Below are 17498 nucleotides of genomic sequence, written 5' to 3' on the forward strand. Positions count from 1 at the left end.
GAACTCTATATAATTGTGTAGGAGGTAAATTTCAATTTTGATCTTTGTGATGTATAATTCAACATATTTAACATTCAATTAATTAAAATATGTTTTCTTAGTCCGTAGAAAGTAAATTATATTTAAAACTACATTACTATCAAATATGACATATGACGTAACAATAGTTAATTTAACATGATACATAGTTGATTAAGAAATCAAAAGTGCATATTTCGATTAATTGAAAATTAGATCATGTGCTTAGTCAAATATATTTATTTCTTTTTACTAAACATAGAATTTATCTCCTTTTTATTTATTTTAATTTGCTAAATCTACCATATTCTCATTTAATGAAAAAAAATATGAAGACATATTCTACTCACTTAAAATTGTCTAACAAAGTCTCTTTAAAAGACAATTTTTTTCCCTTTCTTTTCTTTTTTTGGGATGAATAATATTATCCTTTGTCTGTTTTAAATCACCTTAAAACATGCATAAATAACAACTTTTCTTCTCAATATATTTCTCTTTCAACATAACCTTTTTTTTTTTCATTAAAATTTCTAATTAGTTCTTAAAATTTGTAATTAAGGAAATTAAGAAAAAAAATGGCTGGTGGTGGATTTGATGATAAAAGTAGAGGAGCAAGAGCTCATCTTTATGAGTATAAAATTACTAGTTATTTTGTTTGTTCATGTATTGTTGCTGCCATTGGAGGTTCTCTTTTTGGTTATGATCTTGGCATCTCTGGTAAGTACAATTTTATTTTGTTCGGAGTATATGTTAGAGCCATAGTCAGAATTTTCATTAAAATGATTCGAAATGTAAAAGAATAAATAAACAAGGAAGAAGTCAAAGAGATCTAGTATATAATATATATATATATATATACATGAACAGTGTGTCAGAGATGGATCTATGATCTAAGTTGTATGAGTTCAATTATTAAGGGAAAAAAAATCAAATGAATTTGTTGTATGAGTATGATTAGTAAAAGGGAAGATTTTAGATAATTATCTTGTGATTGATTAGAAAAAGGGGAAAATGATTTAAAAAATCAAATCAATCTTGTGGCAAATCAAACATTAAATTACTAAAGGGGAAAATGATTTTCTTCACTTTTATATTTTTCTCTTTTAGTCCATGTGAAATAGTTTCTAAATTTCATATAGTGTTGAATTGGGGAAAAAATGTTCTTTTTTTGGAAAGTATTTTCCATCATTCTACTTAGTGATTCATGCTTTAGTATGTACTTTTTTCATGATTTTTTTCAGTATTTTGTCTTGGCTTCTTCGTTCCTGTTATTTTTCTTTTTTCAAATTGCTTTGTAATGAACTGAGCGTCTATTCAAAACAACCTTCCAATGTTGGAATAAGGTCTGTGTACACACTACCCTTCTCATACCTCACTTGTGTGATGACATTGGATATGTTCACACTGATCTTGACTTTACAAATTGTCAGCTTCTATCTTTTCATACTGAATTTGACTTTTTCTTTGTTTGTTCTTTCGTTTTGTCTTTACGTGGCCCAATCTTACTAATTGAAAAATCTTTTTTGACACATTATACCAATCACACAACGTTAAAGTTAATTAATTATTATTATTATTATTTGTCAGGTGGTGTGACTTCAATGGATGATTTCTTAAAGATATTTTTCCCAGAAGTGTACAGAAGGAAACAAGAACATCTAAAAGAAACAGATTATTGCAAATATGACAATCAAATACTTACATTATTCACATCATCTTTATATTTTGCTGCACTAATTTCAGCATTTGGTGCTTCACATATTACTAGAAAAAAAGGTAGAAAAGCAAGTATTTTATGTGGTGCTGTTAGTTTCTTTGTGGGAGCTGTTCTTAATGCTGCTGCTAAAAACATTACTATGCTCATCATTGGTAGATGCCTTCTTGGCTTTGGCATTGGCTTTAGTAATCAAGTAAGTTACAACTTACTCATATTTTCGTTAACGAGTTTCAAAATTCAGTCATAGTGTTTTTGATCGCCTGTTGAGTCAATTAAACAAACATGTCATAACTCGACTTGTTTAAACTTGAGCAAGTTACGCGGATTGTTGATTTTTTCATGATCTATGTAACATAACTCACATTTATGTTATTTGTTTGTTTAACCAAATATTACAGGCAGTTCCATTATATCTATCAGAAATGGCACCAGCAAAAATAAGAGGAGCAGTTAACCAATTGTTTCAACTCTCAACTTGTTTGGGAGTATTAATTGCCAATTTTGTCAACTATGGAACTGCTAAAATTCATCCATGGGGATGGAGATTATCTCTTGGCATAGCAACAATTCCTGCTATGTTCATGTTTATTGGTGGTCTTTTCCTCCCCGAAACGCCTAATAGCCTCGTAGAACAAGGTAAAGTTTGCTTTACACAACAAATTTCAAAAGTCTGCATTTCTTTCTTAAACTCTGTGTCAAGTCAAATTATATTGTATATACTGGGGTAAAATTATTATATATGTATAGTAGATGTTAAATCCCGTGACTTGTTGATATGTTTACTTCTTTATATTCTGAATTCCCTTAGTGAAAATCCTGCTCTGTCACTTACTTAGTATTTTCGCTTGAAATATTCTCAACAGGCAAATTAGAGCAAGCAAGACAAGTTTTGGAAAAAGTTAGAGGCACAACAAGAGTTGATGCAGAATTTGCTGATCTTGTTGATGCAAGCAATGCAGCAAGAGCTATAAAACATCCATTTAGAAACTTACTTTCAAGAAAAAATAGACCACAATTGGTGATCGGAGCTTTAGCGATTCCAGCATTTCAACAACTCAGTGGAATGAACTCTATTCTGTTTTATTCGCCTGTTATTTTCCAGAGTTTAGGATTTGGCTCTGGTGCTGCTCTATATTCATCTGCTATTACCGGGGGCGCACTTGTTGTGGCTGCATTGATCTCTATGACATTTGTTGACAAGTTTGGTAGAAGAGCTTTTTTCTTGGAAGCTGGTGTTGAGATGATATGTGTCATGGTAATTTCTCGTTTAACTTCTATACACTGACAACTTCTATACATTAACGTTCATGTTGATATACTAACGTCATTCTTTTCTCATCCTGAAGTTGATCTCCCATATTCTATCGATTCACCTGAATCAACATTACTATAAATTTCAACGCGCCTTTACTTACTTGAAATTTTGATCAAACAGGTAGCAGTTGCTATCACTCTAGCATTGAAGTTTGGACAAGGTGTAATACTCCCAAAAGGAATTGGCATATTTCTAGTGATTATAATTTGCATATTTGTTCTTGCCTATGGAAGATCATGGGGTCCTTTAGGTTGGCTAGTTCCAAGTGAAATTTTCCCTCTAGAAACAAGATCAGCAGGACAAAGTATGGTTGTTTGTGTCAACATGATATTCACAAGCCTAATCGCGCAATGCTTCTTGGTTTCATTGTGTCACCTTAAATACGGCGTATTTTTATTATTTGCTGGATTTATTATAATCATGACTTGCTTCATATACTTTCTGTTGCCTGAGACAAAGCAAGTTCCAATTGAAGAGATTTATTTGCTATGGGAAAAACATTGGTTTTGGAAACGGTATTGCTCATCAGAGGGAAATGGAATTGAATTGAAGAACGGAGATAAAGTTTAATGGATTCTTAGGAAATGAAAACTATGTAGAATTTTTATTTTGTTTGTTGCATCTTTTCTACAACTACATGTATGCACTTTGGATACTTGTATCTTTCTCTTCTGATTCCTATCGAGTTGCTCTAAGGCTTCTCCTTCGTCTTTCTTCTGGTGTGACTTTTTTCTATCAATATCTTATGATCGAGAAGTGAATGACATAATTCAGGTAGCAAATACTTAAGTGGAATAGTTGAGTTTCACACAAGTTGATCCTGATGCCACCGTTGTAGAAAATATTTATCCTCATAATATATACACACACAAAAGGTGATGAGTGAAGCACTATTCTTCACAAGTTGTATGTTCACTACTAGATTATTTTCACGAATATTCTGCGCCTTTTACACTAAGCTGCAACAAATACTAGTAAAAGGAAAAAAAAAAAGGTTATCAAAATGGAAAACTTTCATTAACTTGCTGAAGAATTGCACAAAGCAAAATTCTTTCCTTAATTTGTTATAAATATAGGTAAATATCACATACATGAAATGTATCAGAATAGTAATTGTGAAAGACAGAGACTTTGAAATCGAAATAGTACATTTCAAGAAACATAATGCAGACAACATACAAGCTATGTTGCAATTTTGGAGGATCCAACATGGATGAGGCAACAATCCAAGAAACATAGGAAACAAAAAGTAAGGGAAAACAGAACAGGAAAAGGAAAACGGGGCGGGAGGAATTGAAACTTGAACAGAACCTTCAAGCATTAGCTTGACTTCCTTGAGTGCACCAAATAGCAACGTAACCATCAACAACTTCTCGATATCCAAAGAAAACTATCAACAATGTCCCCAAGTGAGCAATTCACCAAAAATCCATATTCTATATGCAAGGTAGCAGTAGTACCAATGAGTGGAGGATCTGACTTAATAGACATTAATTGTAACTAAATAGACTTTGACTGCTTGAAGTTTTCAAGAAATTTCATGAGCATAGAAACAAATTTATCTCCACCTGCGCAAAATTTGAGTAGCAAAACTGAACCTTTCACAAGATTGAATGCTGGCAATTTATCACCACACTCATATGTTAAATTAGGAGTATCCAATTCAATATCAATCAAGTCTAAGCACCGTGCATGATAGTGAAAGATTAAAAATAGTTGTCTAAATACTTGAGATATTGTGTGAGATTAAAAATAGCTGGGAAATGTAACAAGCACATCAACTGAGGAGAACCAAACATTCTGGTCTTCAACATGTAATTGATTTTTTTTTAATGTTCTAATATAGTCAAATAGAAATTGGAAAGAAGAAGATACTACTTTTAACAACTTGCTGGGATGATTGTTGCCCATTGTATTGTATTGTTAATTTAAGTGCGATGATTGTTACCTAAATTTTAGTGTATCGTATTGTTATAGCCATTGTTAGTTAACAACAAAAAGTCTCATTTTGGCAACGACCGATTTGGTGTTATTGCGACATTACCTTATATCTATTTCTCATTTTGTCTTTATTTATTATTTAATAATCTTATTTTATCTTTTATCCTATATAGTAGCCCCACCCTATACCCTATTTATCTTATAGGTTTATCCTTATGTGTAACATTATATAACGATAGAAAATGATACAATATATCCAAACATTGTATTTATTGAATTAATACATTACAATACAATATAGTTCACTATGATACATTATTCTGGCTAAGTTTTCCATACTGTCATTTCATCGACTCTAATGTTCATAATTGGATTGAGACCCTCGTCGTGAGTAACATCAAAGAGTTGATTTTAAAAGTAGATGGACATGTTGATAGTTTCAACATCTTGCTTAGCTTGAAGAAATCTTTACTGCTCAAGGACTAAATGTTCTTGATTTATGCAAATTTAAGCATGAATTACCCCAAATCTTGGCATAAAGTTTTCATATTTGCGAAAGTTAAGTCTCTCTGATGTATTTGGATGAGCAATTTGTTCGAGCTTTATGTGCAAACTGCATTGGTATAAAGGATTTTAAGGGTATCTTGTTGTCATGGACTAGCCAATTTGCAAATTGCAGAACCTTTATCGCAACCAGTGTTTTAAAAGGCGGAGGCGTGAGGCAAGGCGTTTTATACAAGAGTACAGGGCGAGGTGTAAGCCCCGAGACATGGGACGTAAGTCTAATGGATCTACGGGGCGTAGTCTCATGTATATAATTTTATTACTAATAAAAGTAAACATTTCAATGATTTATGATTTTTATTTGAGATAAGTATTAATAGTCAATAATGAAGAAAAAAAGTATTATAATTACTATTTGAGAAATATCATTACACCAATAATAAAAACATGATGTAAAGCAAAAAAAGTTAAAAAATAAATTAAAAACGCCCGGCGTACGTTTTTACTCTCAGGACTTACATTTTAATGCTCGGAGCTTACGCCTCAAATTTTAGGACTTACGCCTTATGGATCTATGTCTTTAGATTTCGTCCCAGAGCATTTTTGGTACGTCCCGCCCCAAGACTCGCTCTGGAACTCGCCCCAAAAATGTTTTTGAAAACACTAATTGCAACTGAAGATAGCTTGGCTACTTTGTCTTATTGAATCCCGATGGTTGATATTGTAGCACCGAATCTTGAACATCCTTACATTGAAAGTCATCAATGCTTGAATCAACAAGTAAATAAAATAACTTGTGGCAAAACCTTGAAAACTTTGCACCTCGTTGATATTTGTACTTATCTAGTTACTTTAAATTGCATACAAACTTCATATATAAGTGTGGTGATAAATTGTCAACACTCAAACTTATGAAAGCTTCAGTTTTGCTAGAAGTTGTACTTAAATTGTTCAGGAGAGAGATATTTGTTAATCATTGCTACTCTATGCTCATGAAATTTCTTGGAAACTTCAAGCCATAAAAAATAATAAAAGTTATAACGATGTTACATAGATTCGATAGTTATACCGCAAAACATGAGAATCTAAAACCTTCAAAATTTCAAGTTTTATAAGCCAAACAAACAATTGGGTTAAATTTAATAAAATCATGCATTCTTGAAAAAAAAATTGACCCTTTTTTGCAATAAAAATCATAGAATGAAGAATTACCTAAGCAAAAAAATCAAGAGTTTGAAGTGAAACTCACCAGCAGCTGTCAATAGGGCGGCAACAAACCCTAAAGAAAAAAAAGGGTAAATTTGGAGTAATAATTTGAAGTAGATGAAAGGGTTAAATTTTAAGTTTTGATTAGATCACCAAAATCCAATATTTATTCTAGCTAATCACTTCAGTCCCTCTATTTCATATTATTTGACCTATGTTCACGTAACATACTACTTACAAAAGTTTTATAATTTTTAAAACTTTGTTTTAATTTTAATATAAAATATTTTGATTTAGTTTTTAGACTTTAAGCATACAAGTGGACAAGTGTTTTGCTAAGCAAATTGTCTAATTCCTCTAAAATGATTCTTAAATGTCTAAAATATGTAAAAATGGTGAGGCTTGATGTACTGCTACCCCAACTCTCTACGAAGGATTTCGCAAAGGTTTTGCAAAAAAAATCGTTTGGAAGCTATATCACCAAATATTCATCGGTTAACACACACGAAAAACTAAAAAAATCGCCTAATTTCTATAAAATGGCTCATATATGCCCAAAATATGTGCAAAAAACGGTAAGACTTCACGTGTTGCTCCCCCAACTCCCTTCGGAGGATTCCGTAAAAGTTTTATAAAAAAATCATCTGAAAACATATCACCAAAATATTCATAGGCTAACACGCACAAAAAACTTAGTAAATCGCCTAATTTGTGAAAAATAGCTACTAAATGCCCAAAATATATGCAAAAAATTGTGAGCTTTACGTACTACTCGTACGGAGGGTTCCGTAAAGGTTTTACAAAAAAAATCATTTAAAAGTCATATCACCAAATATTCATGGTCTAACACCTATAAAATCTGAGAAATTTGCATCATTCCTGTAAAATGGCTGTCAAATGCCTAAAATATGTGCAAAAAATGGTGAGGTTCCACGTGCTTTTTCACCAACTCCCTAAGGAGAGTTCCGTAAAGATTTTTCAAAAAAAATCATCCAAAAGTTATATCACTAAAATATTTATGAGCCAGCACACACGAAAATTGAAAAAATCGCCTAATTTGAAAAATATTTCCTAATCGCCTTCTGTGTTGATTAATTTCATAAGAATAATATTTATATATTATTAATTAATATCTTTATGCGAAGCGCCGCTATATCCACTAAGGGTGTGTTTGGTATGAAGGAAAATGTTTTCCATGGAAAATGTTTTCCTAGAAAACAAGTTGATGTTTGACTTATTTTCTCATGTTTGGTTAGTGAGTAGAAAATATTTTCCGGAAAAGAATTTTAGTGTTTGATTTATGAATGAAAAATATTTTTGAGAAATATTTTTTATTTTTACTAGAGTAGAAAATAATTTTTGAAATTGAAAATAGTTTTAAAAAACAAACTTAATAATTTTTTGGGGGTGGGGGGTCGTAGGGGTGGGTGAGGGGGGGTGGGTCGAGGGTAAGGGTGAAAAATTGAAATTTTGAAGTTGAAAATATTTTTGAAAAACAAACTTAAAATTATTTTTTGGGGGTGGGGGTGGGGGGTGGTAGGGGTGCGTGGGTGGGGGTCGAGGGTAGGGGTGAAAAAATGAAATTTTGAAATTGAAAATATTTTTTAAAAACAAACTTGAAATTTCTTATTTTTTTGGGGGAGGGGGGGTGGGGGGTTGAGGGTAAGGTGAAAAAATGAAATTTTGAATTTGTAAATATTTTTTAAAAACAAACTCAATTTTTTTTGGGGGTGGGGGGTGACCGGAGAGGGGGGTGGGTGATCGAGGAACGAGATGAAAAAATAAAAATTTGAAGTTAAAATATTTTTTAAAAACAAACTTAAATTTTTTTCTTTTTGAAGGAGGTTGGGGGCTGATAGGGGGTTGATTGGGGGCGAGGGTAGTGGGTGGGGGTAAAAAAATAAAAAATTGACATTAGAAATATCTTTTAAAAACAATTTTTAATATTTTTATGGGAGGGGGTGGGGTAGGGGTGAAGGTGGGGTAAAAAAATTGAATTTAAAAACAAGCTTTAAATTTTTTTTTTTTTTTTTTTTTTTGGGGGGGGAGGGGGGGGGGTTGGTTGGGGGTGGTTTAAGGGTAGGGACAAAATAAATTGATTTTTTCAACAAAAAAAATAATTGTAATTTGAAGTTGAAAGAGAGTTTTGGAAAATGTTTTCCTTAAGTTTAGAAGGGAAGTCATTTTTCTTAAATTTGAGAAAAATAAGTTGATTTGGAAAACATTTTCCAAAACATTTAGACCAACCAAACATGAGAAAATTGAAAAACATTTTCCAGAAAATGTTTTCCTTCATACCAAACACACCCTAAGTCTAATTAAACAGGCAAGAATACCCAATAAACAATTCTCCCTCTGTCTCATTTTATATGTCACTTTTTTACTTTATTCTTGTATTAAGAAATTATGTAACTTTACTCTTCTACCCTTATTTAATATTTTCTTAAGTCAACTTTATAATAAATTATGAATATATTTTTAAGATTAATTAACTACTCTATCAAGAATATAATAGGCAATATATGATAATTTATACGTAATATTATAAAATAACAAATATTATGATCCAACTATTTATAAAAAAAAATGACTTATAAAATGGAACTGAGCGAGAGTAATGGATGCAAGACAAAGATAGACTATTTTCTTTATTAAATTTTTTTAAAAAAAAGACATTCTTGTTCCATTTTGATATACTAAAAAACAGTAGCTTTGGTTTAATAAAAATTCCAGAAAAATTAATGGATTTTGCTACTCTAATAAATTAAACTTCTTAATTTATTTTTTTCTTGAGTGTTTGTGGCCACTACCGACAGCTACTTCTGAGCTTCACTTCAAGTTTTGATTTTTTGCTGGGTAATGCTTCATTTCAAGAATGCATGAGTTTATCAAAATTGAGTTCTTTTTTTAGCTTTTAGTTAGTTTTATGTTCATTTTAGAGATACCCAGTTGTTGATTTGGCTCATGGAGCTAGAATTTGAAGGTAAAGATTGTGTTTGAGGAGATCAAAGTTGAGCTCTTTCTTGTTTTTGGTTACTTTTTAGGCTCATTTTAGAGATACCCAGTTGTTGTTTTTGGCTCATAGAGCTGGTTCTTGAAGATAAAGATTGTGCTTTAGTTGATAAAAAAGTTTTCTTTTCTTGTTTTTAGTACCTTTTATGCCCATTTTAGAAATACCCTGTTGTTTTTGTTCTTGGAGCTTGATAAATATTGTGCTTGAGTTGATAGAGTTCAGTTTCTATCTTGCTTTTAGTAACTTTTATGTTCATTTTATAGAGATACTTAGTTGTTGTTTTGGTTCTTGGAGCTTGAATTTGAAGCTAATGATTGTGCTTGAGTTGATCAAAGTTAAGTTCTTTTCTTGCTTTTAGTAACATTTATGTTCAAGTTTAAGAGATACCCAATTGTTGTTTTGGCTCATAGAGCTTGAATTTTGAAGCTAAAGATATTGCTTGAGTTGATAAAAAAATTCAGCTTCTTTCTTGCTTTTAGCAACTTTTATGTTCATATTTAAGAGATACCCAGTTGTTGTTTTGGTTCTTGGAGCTTGAATTTAAAGCTAAAGATTGTTCTTGACAGCTCAGTAAAGCTATTTTGTTGGTGGTTAGACCAACTATGTTGTATTGGGTGTTGTCCAATCAAGAATTCTCACTTTTAGAAGATGAAAGTTGCGGAAATGAGGGTGTTGCGATGAATGTGTGGGCGTACTAGGAGAAATAGGATTAGAAATGAGGATATTCGGGACAAGGTGAGAGTGGTTTCGATGGAGGACAAGATGTGGGAAGTGATACTCGGATGGTTCGGACATGTGAAGAGGAGATGTACAGATGCCTCAATGCAAAAGTGTCAGAATTTGGCTATGGGTGGCTTAGGAGAGGTAGAGGTAGGCCAAAGTAGTATTAGAAAGAAATGATTAGACAAAACATGATGCAGTTTTAGCTCACCGAGGACATGACCTTAGACTAGAGGGTTGTGGAGGACATGAATTAGGTTAGAAGGTTATTACTGATTAGATAGTAGTGCGTTGTCTTGCTATCAGTCTATACTAGTAGTCGTAGTACTACTACGGTAGTTTCTTGTCCTTCGATTTCTATTACTATTTGTTGTTTCTTGTACTTCGATTATCGTATTATTTTGTTGTAGTTACTGATCAGAATGTTTTGTTATGCTTTCACTTCTGATTATTCTTTTACTGGACTGTTTTTCCTTGAGCTGAGGGTCTATCGGAAACAACCTCTCTACCTCTAATCTAGGGTACCCCGCATACACTCTACCCTCTCCAAACCCAACTTTGTAGGACTACATTGAATATGTTGTTGTTGTAGTCAAGCTCTTATGTAGTAGATAGTTCAATTTCAGTACATCTTGAATATAGTGTAAAATACATATTTTTCAAAATCCATCTTTATGTAGAGATTGGGCTAGGTTTTGAACCTTAAATCTTTTTCAAGAATATGTATAGTTTAAGTGGAAGGCAGTAGGCGCGACCAAAGCATTGCTTGTGGCTTAAGATTCTGATGTCTACCTCTCCTCTGTGTGTTCATGAATAGTAGATTTTTATGCAGGAAATGATGAAGCAGATTCTTATTGCTATGACGAGCTATTGATTTTGAGCTGAACTTTAAGAATGAAGTACAGCTCGGAGTTTCAATCTGTGTGTCAAATTGATAAAAGGAAATGGATTTTGGTAGTGGTTTTGGTGGCTGTGACTCATTTATTTTGTCAGACCTTGATGCTTCCGTATGGAAATGCTCTTCATTCTCTGTTATCTGAGAGCAATATTCAGCTACCCGAAAAGGTAAGCCTGTCGAGTAAAGAATCTTCTGTTGTTGAATCAACTAAGGTTGGTGAAAGCTTTTCAGGAACGCTTTCAAGCTTTGATGATGTACATATGTTGGCTCATCGCTTGAAAACTGTGGATAACGGTGATGTGAGTGAAGATGGTGAAATCGATGAGAGCGTAAATGAGAAGGATGAGGTAAAACCACATAGCAATCATTCAGTTGTCAAAACCATGGAAAATGACTCTGATTTTGTTGAAGATGCAATTCTTGAGAATGATAATCTATTTGATGAAGTGGTGGACATGGACGAGGAAACTACAATGCAGAAGAACAATGAATCTAGACGGGACCTTTCTTTAGAGCAAGTTGTAAAAACAAATGGTGAACTTTCAGCTGACCCTGAGTTAGATGCAAATAGAAATAGTGTGCTTAATGATACTAAAGCTGCAAGTGTGACTAACTCGTCGTCTGTGGTTGCTTCAAACCATCTAGATAACTTGCCATTGGTTACTATAGGTGAAATAAACTTCATTCGTACTACTAGTAACAACTCTTCAACAGGAGATTTGACTCAACTTCTCCCAAATCATGGCAATCATTCGTTGGTGCAAAGTACAGTCAAAAAGAAGATGAGATGCATGTTGCCGCCAAAAACAATAACTTCAATCTCTCAGATGGAAAGGTTACTAGTTAGGCATCGTGCTCGTTCACGTGCTATGGTATGTTTTTTCTTCTCCTGCTCAATGATTTTGCTTCTGTGTACTGTTGAGTGTTGATGGAATCAACTGTCCTGTATTTTGTTTAAATTGGATTGCAGAGACCTAGGTGGTCCTCGGAACGTGACAAGGAAATTCTGGCTGCTAGGTTACAGATTGAGAATGCTCCACTTCTGAAGAATGATCGAGAACTTTATGCTCCTGCCTTTCGAAATATGTCCATGTTCAAAAGGTTTGTAGCTGTTTAGTAACATTTTGATGCATAATACCAGCTGATATTTTCTTCATTGGTTTTGCTATAGCGCTCTTGCTGAGTTGCAGTATAATCTACTCATCACAGATAAAACTTGTAAAGCTAGAGTAGAAAGAGAGTAAAAGAACTTTAATTATCCATTTAGATATAAAGCTTTGATATAGATAAGATTTAAGTAGTCAAAAACACCTCCTAATTATTATTTCTTAAGAGGCGCGTAAAGCAAAAAAACACAGATAATTTGAGACGGAGAGAGTAATGCATTATTCTGTCTAGAGCTCAATTTGAGCCTATTGGTATTTACTTTTTCTCTATTAACATTGTTTCTTCTTATACATTCAATATGTGAGTCTGTTTATATAGAAATGTGCACAATGCTACAGTGCTACAATGCAGTTTACAATCTTAATTTATGTGTTTGTGCTATAAAGTAAGAAAATCTCGGATTTGGGAAATTTCATCTATTTGAATTTTCCTTATGCCTCCTTGTAGGAGCTATGAACTCATGGAGCGGATTCTCAAAGTTTATGTCTACAAGGAAGGGGAGAAGCCCATTTTTCATCAACCAATAATGAAAGGATTGTATGCATCCGAGGGATGGTTCATGAAACTAATGGAGGGAAATAATAAGTTTGTTGTGAAGGATCCCCGAAAAGCTCATTTGTTCTACCTACCCTTTAGTTCGAGAATGCTGGAGCATTCTCTATACGTTCGTAATTCTCATAATCGAACAAACCTACGCCAATATTTGAAGGACTACTCAGAGAAGATTGCAGCAAAATACCGTTTCTGGAACAGAACTGGCGGGGCTGATCATTTTCTCGCTGCATGCCATGACTGGGTAATGTTTACTGTTTCATCCTCTTTTATTAGCTTCTCATGCATTTTGTGTTATCCACTATGCTTTTATGATTCGATAAATGAGTTTCTAGCGTTTAATATAAATCTTGCTGAGTTGTTGTTGGTAACGTCTGCAATTAGAGTGAACTTCTCAGTTAGTTCTTATTGAAAGATTATCGAAAAGCAGTATATATACTACTTCCGTTTCAATTTGTTTGTCATACTTTCCTTTTTAGTCTTTCAAAAAGAATGTCTCTCCCCTTTTCTGCAACTCTTTAGTTATAACTTTCCATATGGCATGTTAAAGAACATAGGACTAAAGGGTATTCTACATCTCTTTAGTTTAAGACCATAAGATTCAAAAGTTTCTTGACTTTCTTAAACTCCGAGCCAAATTAAAATCAGACAAACAAATTGAAACGGAAGGGAGTATAAAAATCAGTTATGACCGTATGATATGTATCTCAAGTTAATTACCTGACATTTTACCATGCATTCGACATTTGTTCTTATAGTCTTATTTTATCATAGGCTCCATATGAAACGAGGCATCACATGGAACACTGTATCAAGGCCCTGTGCAATGCTGATGTAACCTTAGGCTTCAAAATAGGAAGGGATGTATCCCTTCCGGAAACATATGTTCGTTCTGCCAGAAATCCTCTAAGAGATCTCGGAGGAAAACCACCATCTCAAAGAAAAGTTCTTGCATTCTGTGCTGGGAATATGCACGGATACTTGCGTCCGATCTTGCTCGAGCATTGGAAAGACAAAGATCCCGATATGGAGATATTTGGTCCGATGCCAAGTGGTGTTGCTAGCAAAATGAATTATATCCAGCATATGAAGAGCAGTAAGTTCTGCATCTGTCCAAAGGGCTATGAAGTCAACAGCCCGAGAGTAGTAGAGGCCATATTTTACGAATGTGTGCCAGTGATCATATCGGATAATTTCGTGCCTCCCTTTTTCGGAGTCTTGAATTGGGATACGTTCTCGTTAATCCTAGCTGAGAAGGATATTCCGAACTTGAAAAGTATACTTCTTTCCATACCGGAAAAGAAGTATCTCGATATGCAGATAGCTGTCAGGAAGGTTCAGCGCCATTTCCTTTGGCATGCGAAGCCGGTAAAATACGACTTGTTTCATATGACACTTCATTCTATTTGGTACAATAGAGTTTTTCAAACAAAAGCTAGATGAAAGTTGCTCCAGATGCAAGTCTATTTGGTACAGTTGTTTCCTACTATGATATGCTCAGACTCTTTAAAAATGTCATCAGATGTATGTGTTGGATCCTTCAAAAGTAAGTGCATTTCTAGACGATTTGATACAGGTGCAACAGTATTTTTGAAGAGTTCGAGAATTTCCTAGCACGCCTTCGAAAAATGTTTATGACAAATTTGAGATGAGCTTTGGAGAGGAACTGTTCCCTTGTATATTGTAGTTTGTTTTTTTTTTTTGCATGAAGTTGTACCATAATTGGCTTGTTGGAGAAAAACATGGACTTGAACTTTTGTTCTACTCCCTCTGTCCCCATTTATGTGGCACTTTTCGTTTTTTGAGAGTCAAACAGTTTAAGTTTGACAAGAAATTTGCGTGTGGAATTTTCAATTTCTTTGAAATGAAATTTATATATTTGTAAACTGTGTAAAAAGTACTATAAGTCACAATAATTGGCAATTCAAAATAATTAAAAGATATATAAAAATTACGGTTAAAGATAGACTTGTTTGAATCTCGAAATTCAAAAGGTGTCATATAAATTAGGATGGAGGGAGCATTAAATTTAGGTGATTTTGTTCGTAGTTTTATGTCTTTTTTAGTTTTTTACGAGAGACTTGAAAATTACTTTTGACAAGTTTGGCTACTTTTGAATTTCAGATTACTGGTCCAACTTTGAAAAAGTGACCAACTTCTAAATCCAAAAGTCACCAATTGGTTATTTATGCAAAGTAAGACACTTACAAACATGGCCTTAAGTTCACTATTCACATTTTTAAATGTGAATTGTTTGATGGGGTTAAAATTTAAAGAGTAGCTTAAAAAAGCCCATACAAAGCAAAACATGCATGCAAATCGGCCTAGACTTAACACAGAAAAAGGCTGGGCCCAAGTAAATTTCATAAATAGCTAAGAAATGAAACTTAATAACCCTGTTATCGTTTGTCTAATTACGCTCCATAGTTATAGTTCTATCTGTTATGCTGATGTTTTTTTTGTATATTTCGCTGTGTTTTTAATAAATTAAACAAACTAGGTTTATACAAGTAATATATTATATACAATTATTTGTAGTGTATACAACCTATTAATATAAATAAATAAGTAATTGTATATAAGTGTTGAAATCATACAATTGATCCGTATAAAGTATTGTGGGTGATAATATACCAAAAAACAATATACGACCAAAAATAAAAAAAGTGAATATACAACCAAACACCATAAATGGAAGTTAGTATATACACAAATATGTATAGATATGTATAGTATAATAACAAATTTATTAATACATATACAAATACAGAAATATATAGAAATGGGGTTTATAGAAATACTTGAGATTCTTCATAGCAAATTTCATTAAACTGTAGTCGTGATTCATAATTGTATGAAACTAAAGCTATATTAAATAGTACACTATTTCCTTCTACTTATCACAACAACAAAATGATTGAATTTTAAAGACATTATAAATTTTGACTATGTTTTAATTAGTGTATTTAAAAGTGACTAGTGTCATTTCTACCTATCACAACAACATTACTAAAGTCATGTAGACCCCATAACATAAGTTTGGTGCAATGATCCAAACCAAATTAATAGTATGTGGGCTTGTTTTAGGTAATGAAGCGAAAGGAGAGGACAATGATAGAGATGAACGCACCCGTTATTCATACTGGGGTCTGACTATATCTGAATTCGTATCAAAAAGTTTCTAATTGAAAGGTTAACTTCTCCTTAACAAAGACGGTTCCGTATCCAGCAAGACTAGAACGTGAGACCTTAATTAAAATTTAAAAATAAAGAAGTACTTAAAACTTCACTACAACTCTGGTTGACTTGAACACAATAAGTTGGGGATGAATATAGGGATTCAAAATGGCCCCTCTTATTTAATTTCTTCATAAATTATATTAGAGAAATAGGTAATAGGGGTTATGCATCATGGATATATTGTCAATCGCAAAGCCATTCTTGTCCAATACGAGAGTTAGTTGATATATCATTTCGCTAAAAAATTACATTTTTTTTATAATTAATATATATCTTACACTGAATCTCTTTAACTTCATCGTGTGTATCTTTTTATATATACTGTATTTTATTTTATTTTCTCAGTGAAAATTCTATCTTCGTCTTGTTTTTATGATTTATATATATTTTACACTGAATCTCTTTAACTTCATCGTGTGTGTACTTTTTTATACTATATTTTATTTTATTTTCTCAGTGAAAATTCTATCTTCGTCACAATATCCAACTTGTATCGATACTAAGGTTGGTTATAACATCTTGGTCTATTGACTTATTCCACATGTACAAATCTCTTAACATAATGGCAGTAAAAAATTCTTGTACTATTTTTAAGATAAAAATAATTATAGCTAGCTATATAATTAAAGGGGTGTACGTATAGATGGAATAAAGATTTGAGAGTTATATATATTATTACTCAAATACATTCAATTAATGCTAATAGACTTGAATCTTTGATCTACCGGTCTACCTGCCTGCTGCTTATTTTAATTTAATGCATATCGTACTTTCGAGTAGGGGCGGATTTACAGTATAACAAGTGGATTTTCCATCAAGAGGTGTAATGAGATGAACAAGATTTTATTGTTCAGGTTTTGAGTCTTGAAAATGAAACTTTTTTGGTAAGAAGTGTTTCCTTCTTAAACAAACATTATGTGGAGAAAATTTGGATTAATCGAATCGTAGAGCAGGTATTGATATCGAGTGTTGCAATATTTAAGGGTTCAAATTTACTCTTTGTTTCAATCTTAGTGCATTATGCTTCACACACGTCAAAAATATTGTGTTTAGATGAATCAGATTACATAATAATATGCCTCGGAGTATAATTATCAAATCAAGTAGCTTCGGCTCATACCTTGTCATAGGTGTTAAGAAACACATTAGACATATATAAATAATATGTTCGAATCGCAAAAAAATCAAATAAACTGAATTAAAAAAA

General features: G+C 32.7%; 3 protein-coding genes across 6 annotated transcripts in view; all 3 read left to right on the forward strand.

The window, feature by feature from the left end:
* LOC125811880 (casein kinase 1-like protein 4) overlaps positions 1-17498 on the forward strand; it is a 123185-nt gene that overhangs the window by 39423 nt on the left and 66264 nt on the right. The window lies entirely within an intron of this gene.
* LOC125811879 (sugar transport protein 14-like) lies at positions 534-3706 on the forward strand. Its single transcript, XM_049491431.1, has 5 exons — positions 534-735; positions 1606-1928; positions 2134-2371; positions 2599-2990; positions 3171-3706. Exons 1-5 carry the CDS (start codon positions 594-596, stop codon positions 3618-3620), a joined length of 1545 nt encoding a protein of 514 aa, XP_049347388.1. The 5' UTR covers positions 534-593; the 3' UTR covers positions 3621-3706.
* Positions 9390-14727, forward strand: LOC125811876 (probable glycosyltransferase At3g07620). 4 transcript variants are annotated; one of them, XM_049491424.1, is made up of 5 exons: positions 9390-9557; positions 11267-12204; positions 12303-12433; positions 12947-13295; positions 13826-14727. In XM_049491424.1, the coding sequence occupies exons 2-5, from the start codon at positions 11329-11331 to the stop codon at positions 14492-14494; spliced, it is 2025 nt and encodes a 674-aa protein (XP_049347381.1). In that variant the 5' UTR covers positions 9390-9557; positions 11267-11328; the 3' UTR covers positions 14495-14727. The 4 variants fall into 4 exon arrangements, with proteins under 4 accessions (XP_049347381.1, XP_049347382.1, XP_049347383.1 ...); XM_049491425.1 differs by lacking the exon at positions 9390-9557 and adding an exon at positions 9590-9684; XM_049491427.1 differs by lacking the exon at positions 9390-9557 and having other exon boundaries at positions 11265-11499; positions 11564-12204; positions 13826-14726.

Source organism: Solanum verrucosum, unplaced genomic scaffold (genome assembly GCF_900185275.1).
Source record: "Solanum verrucosum unplaced genomic scaffold, falcon-dt-bn FXZP01000238.1, whole genome shotgun sequence".
Lineage (NCBI taxonomy): Eukaryota > Viridiplantae > Streptophyta > Magnoliopsida > Solanales > Solanaceae > Solanum > Solanum verrucosum.

Excerpts from the sequence above, each read along its gene's own strand:
- LOC125811879 (XM_049491431.1), top strand. The coding sequence starts at position 594 with ATGGCTGGTGGTGGATTTGATGATAAAAGTAGAGGAGCAAGAGCTCAT. Across the intron at positions 736-1,605 it reads TTATGATCTTGGCATCTCTG|GTGGTGTGACTTCAATGGAT; the intron begins GTAAGTACAATT and ends ATTATTTGTCAG. Across the intron at positions 2,991-3,170 it reads TTGAGATGATATGTGTCATG|GTAGCAGTTGCTATCACTCT; the intron begins GTAATTTCTCGT and ends TTGATCAAACAG.
- LOC125811876 (XM_049491424.1), top strand. The coding sequence starts at position 11,329 with ATGAAGTACAGCTCGGAGTTTCAATCTGTGTGTCAAATTGATAAAAGG. Across the intron at positions 12,205-12,302 it reads GTGCTCGTTCACGTGCTATG|AGACCTAGGTGGTCCTCGGA; the intron begins GTATGTTTTTTC and ends ATTGGATTGCAG. Across the intron at positions 12,434-12,946 it reads AATATGTCCATGTTCAAAAG|GAGCTATGAACTCATGGAGC; the intron begins GTTTGTAGCTGT and ends GCCTCCTTGTAG.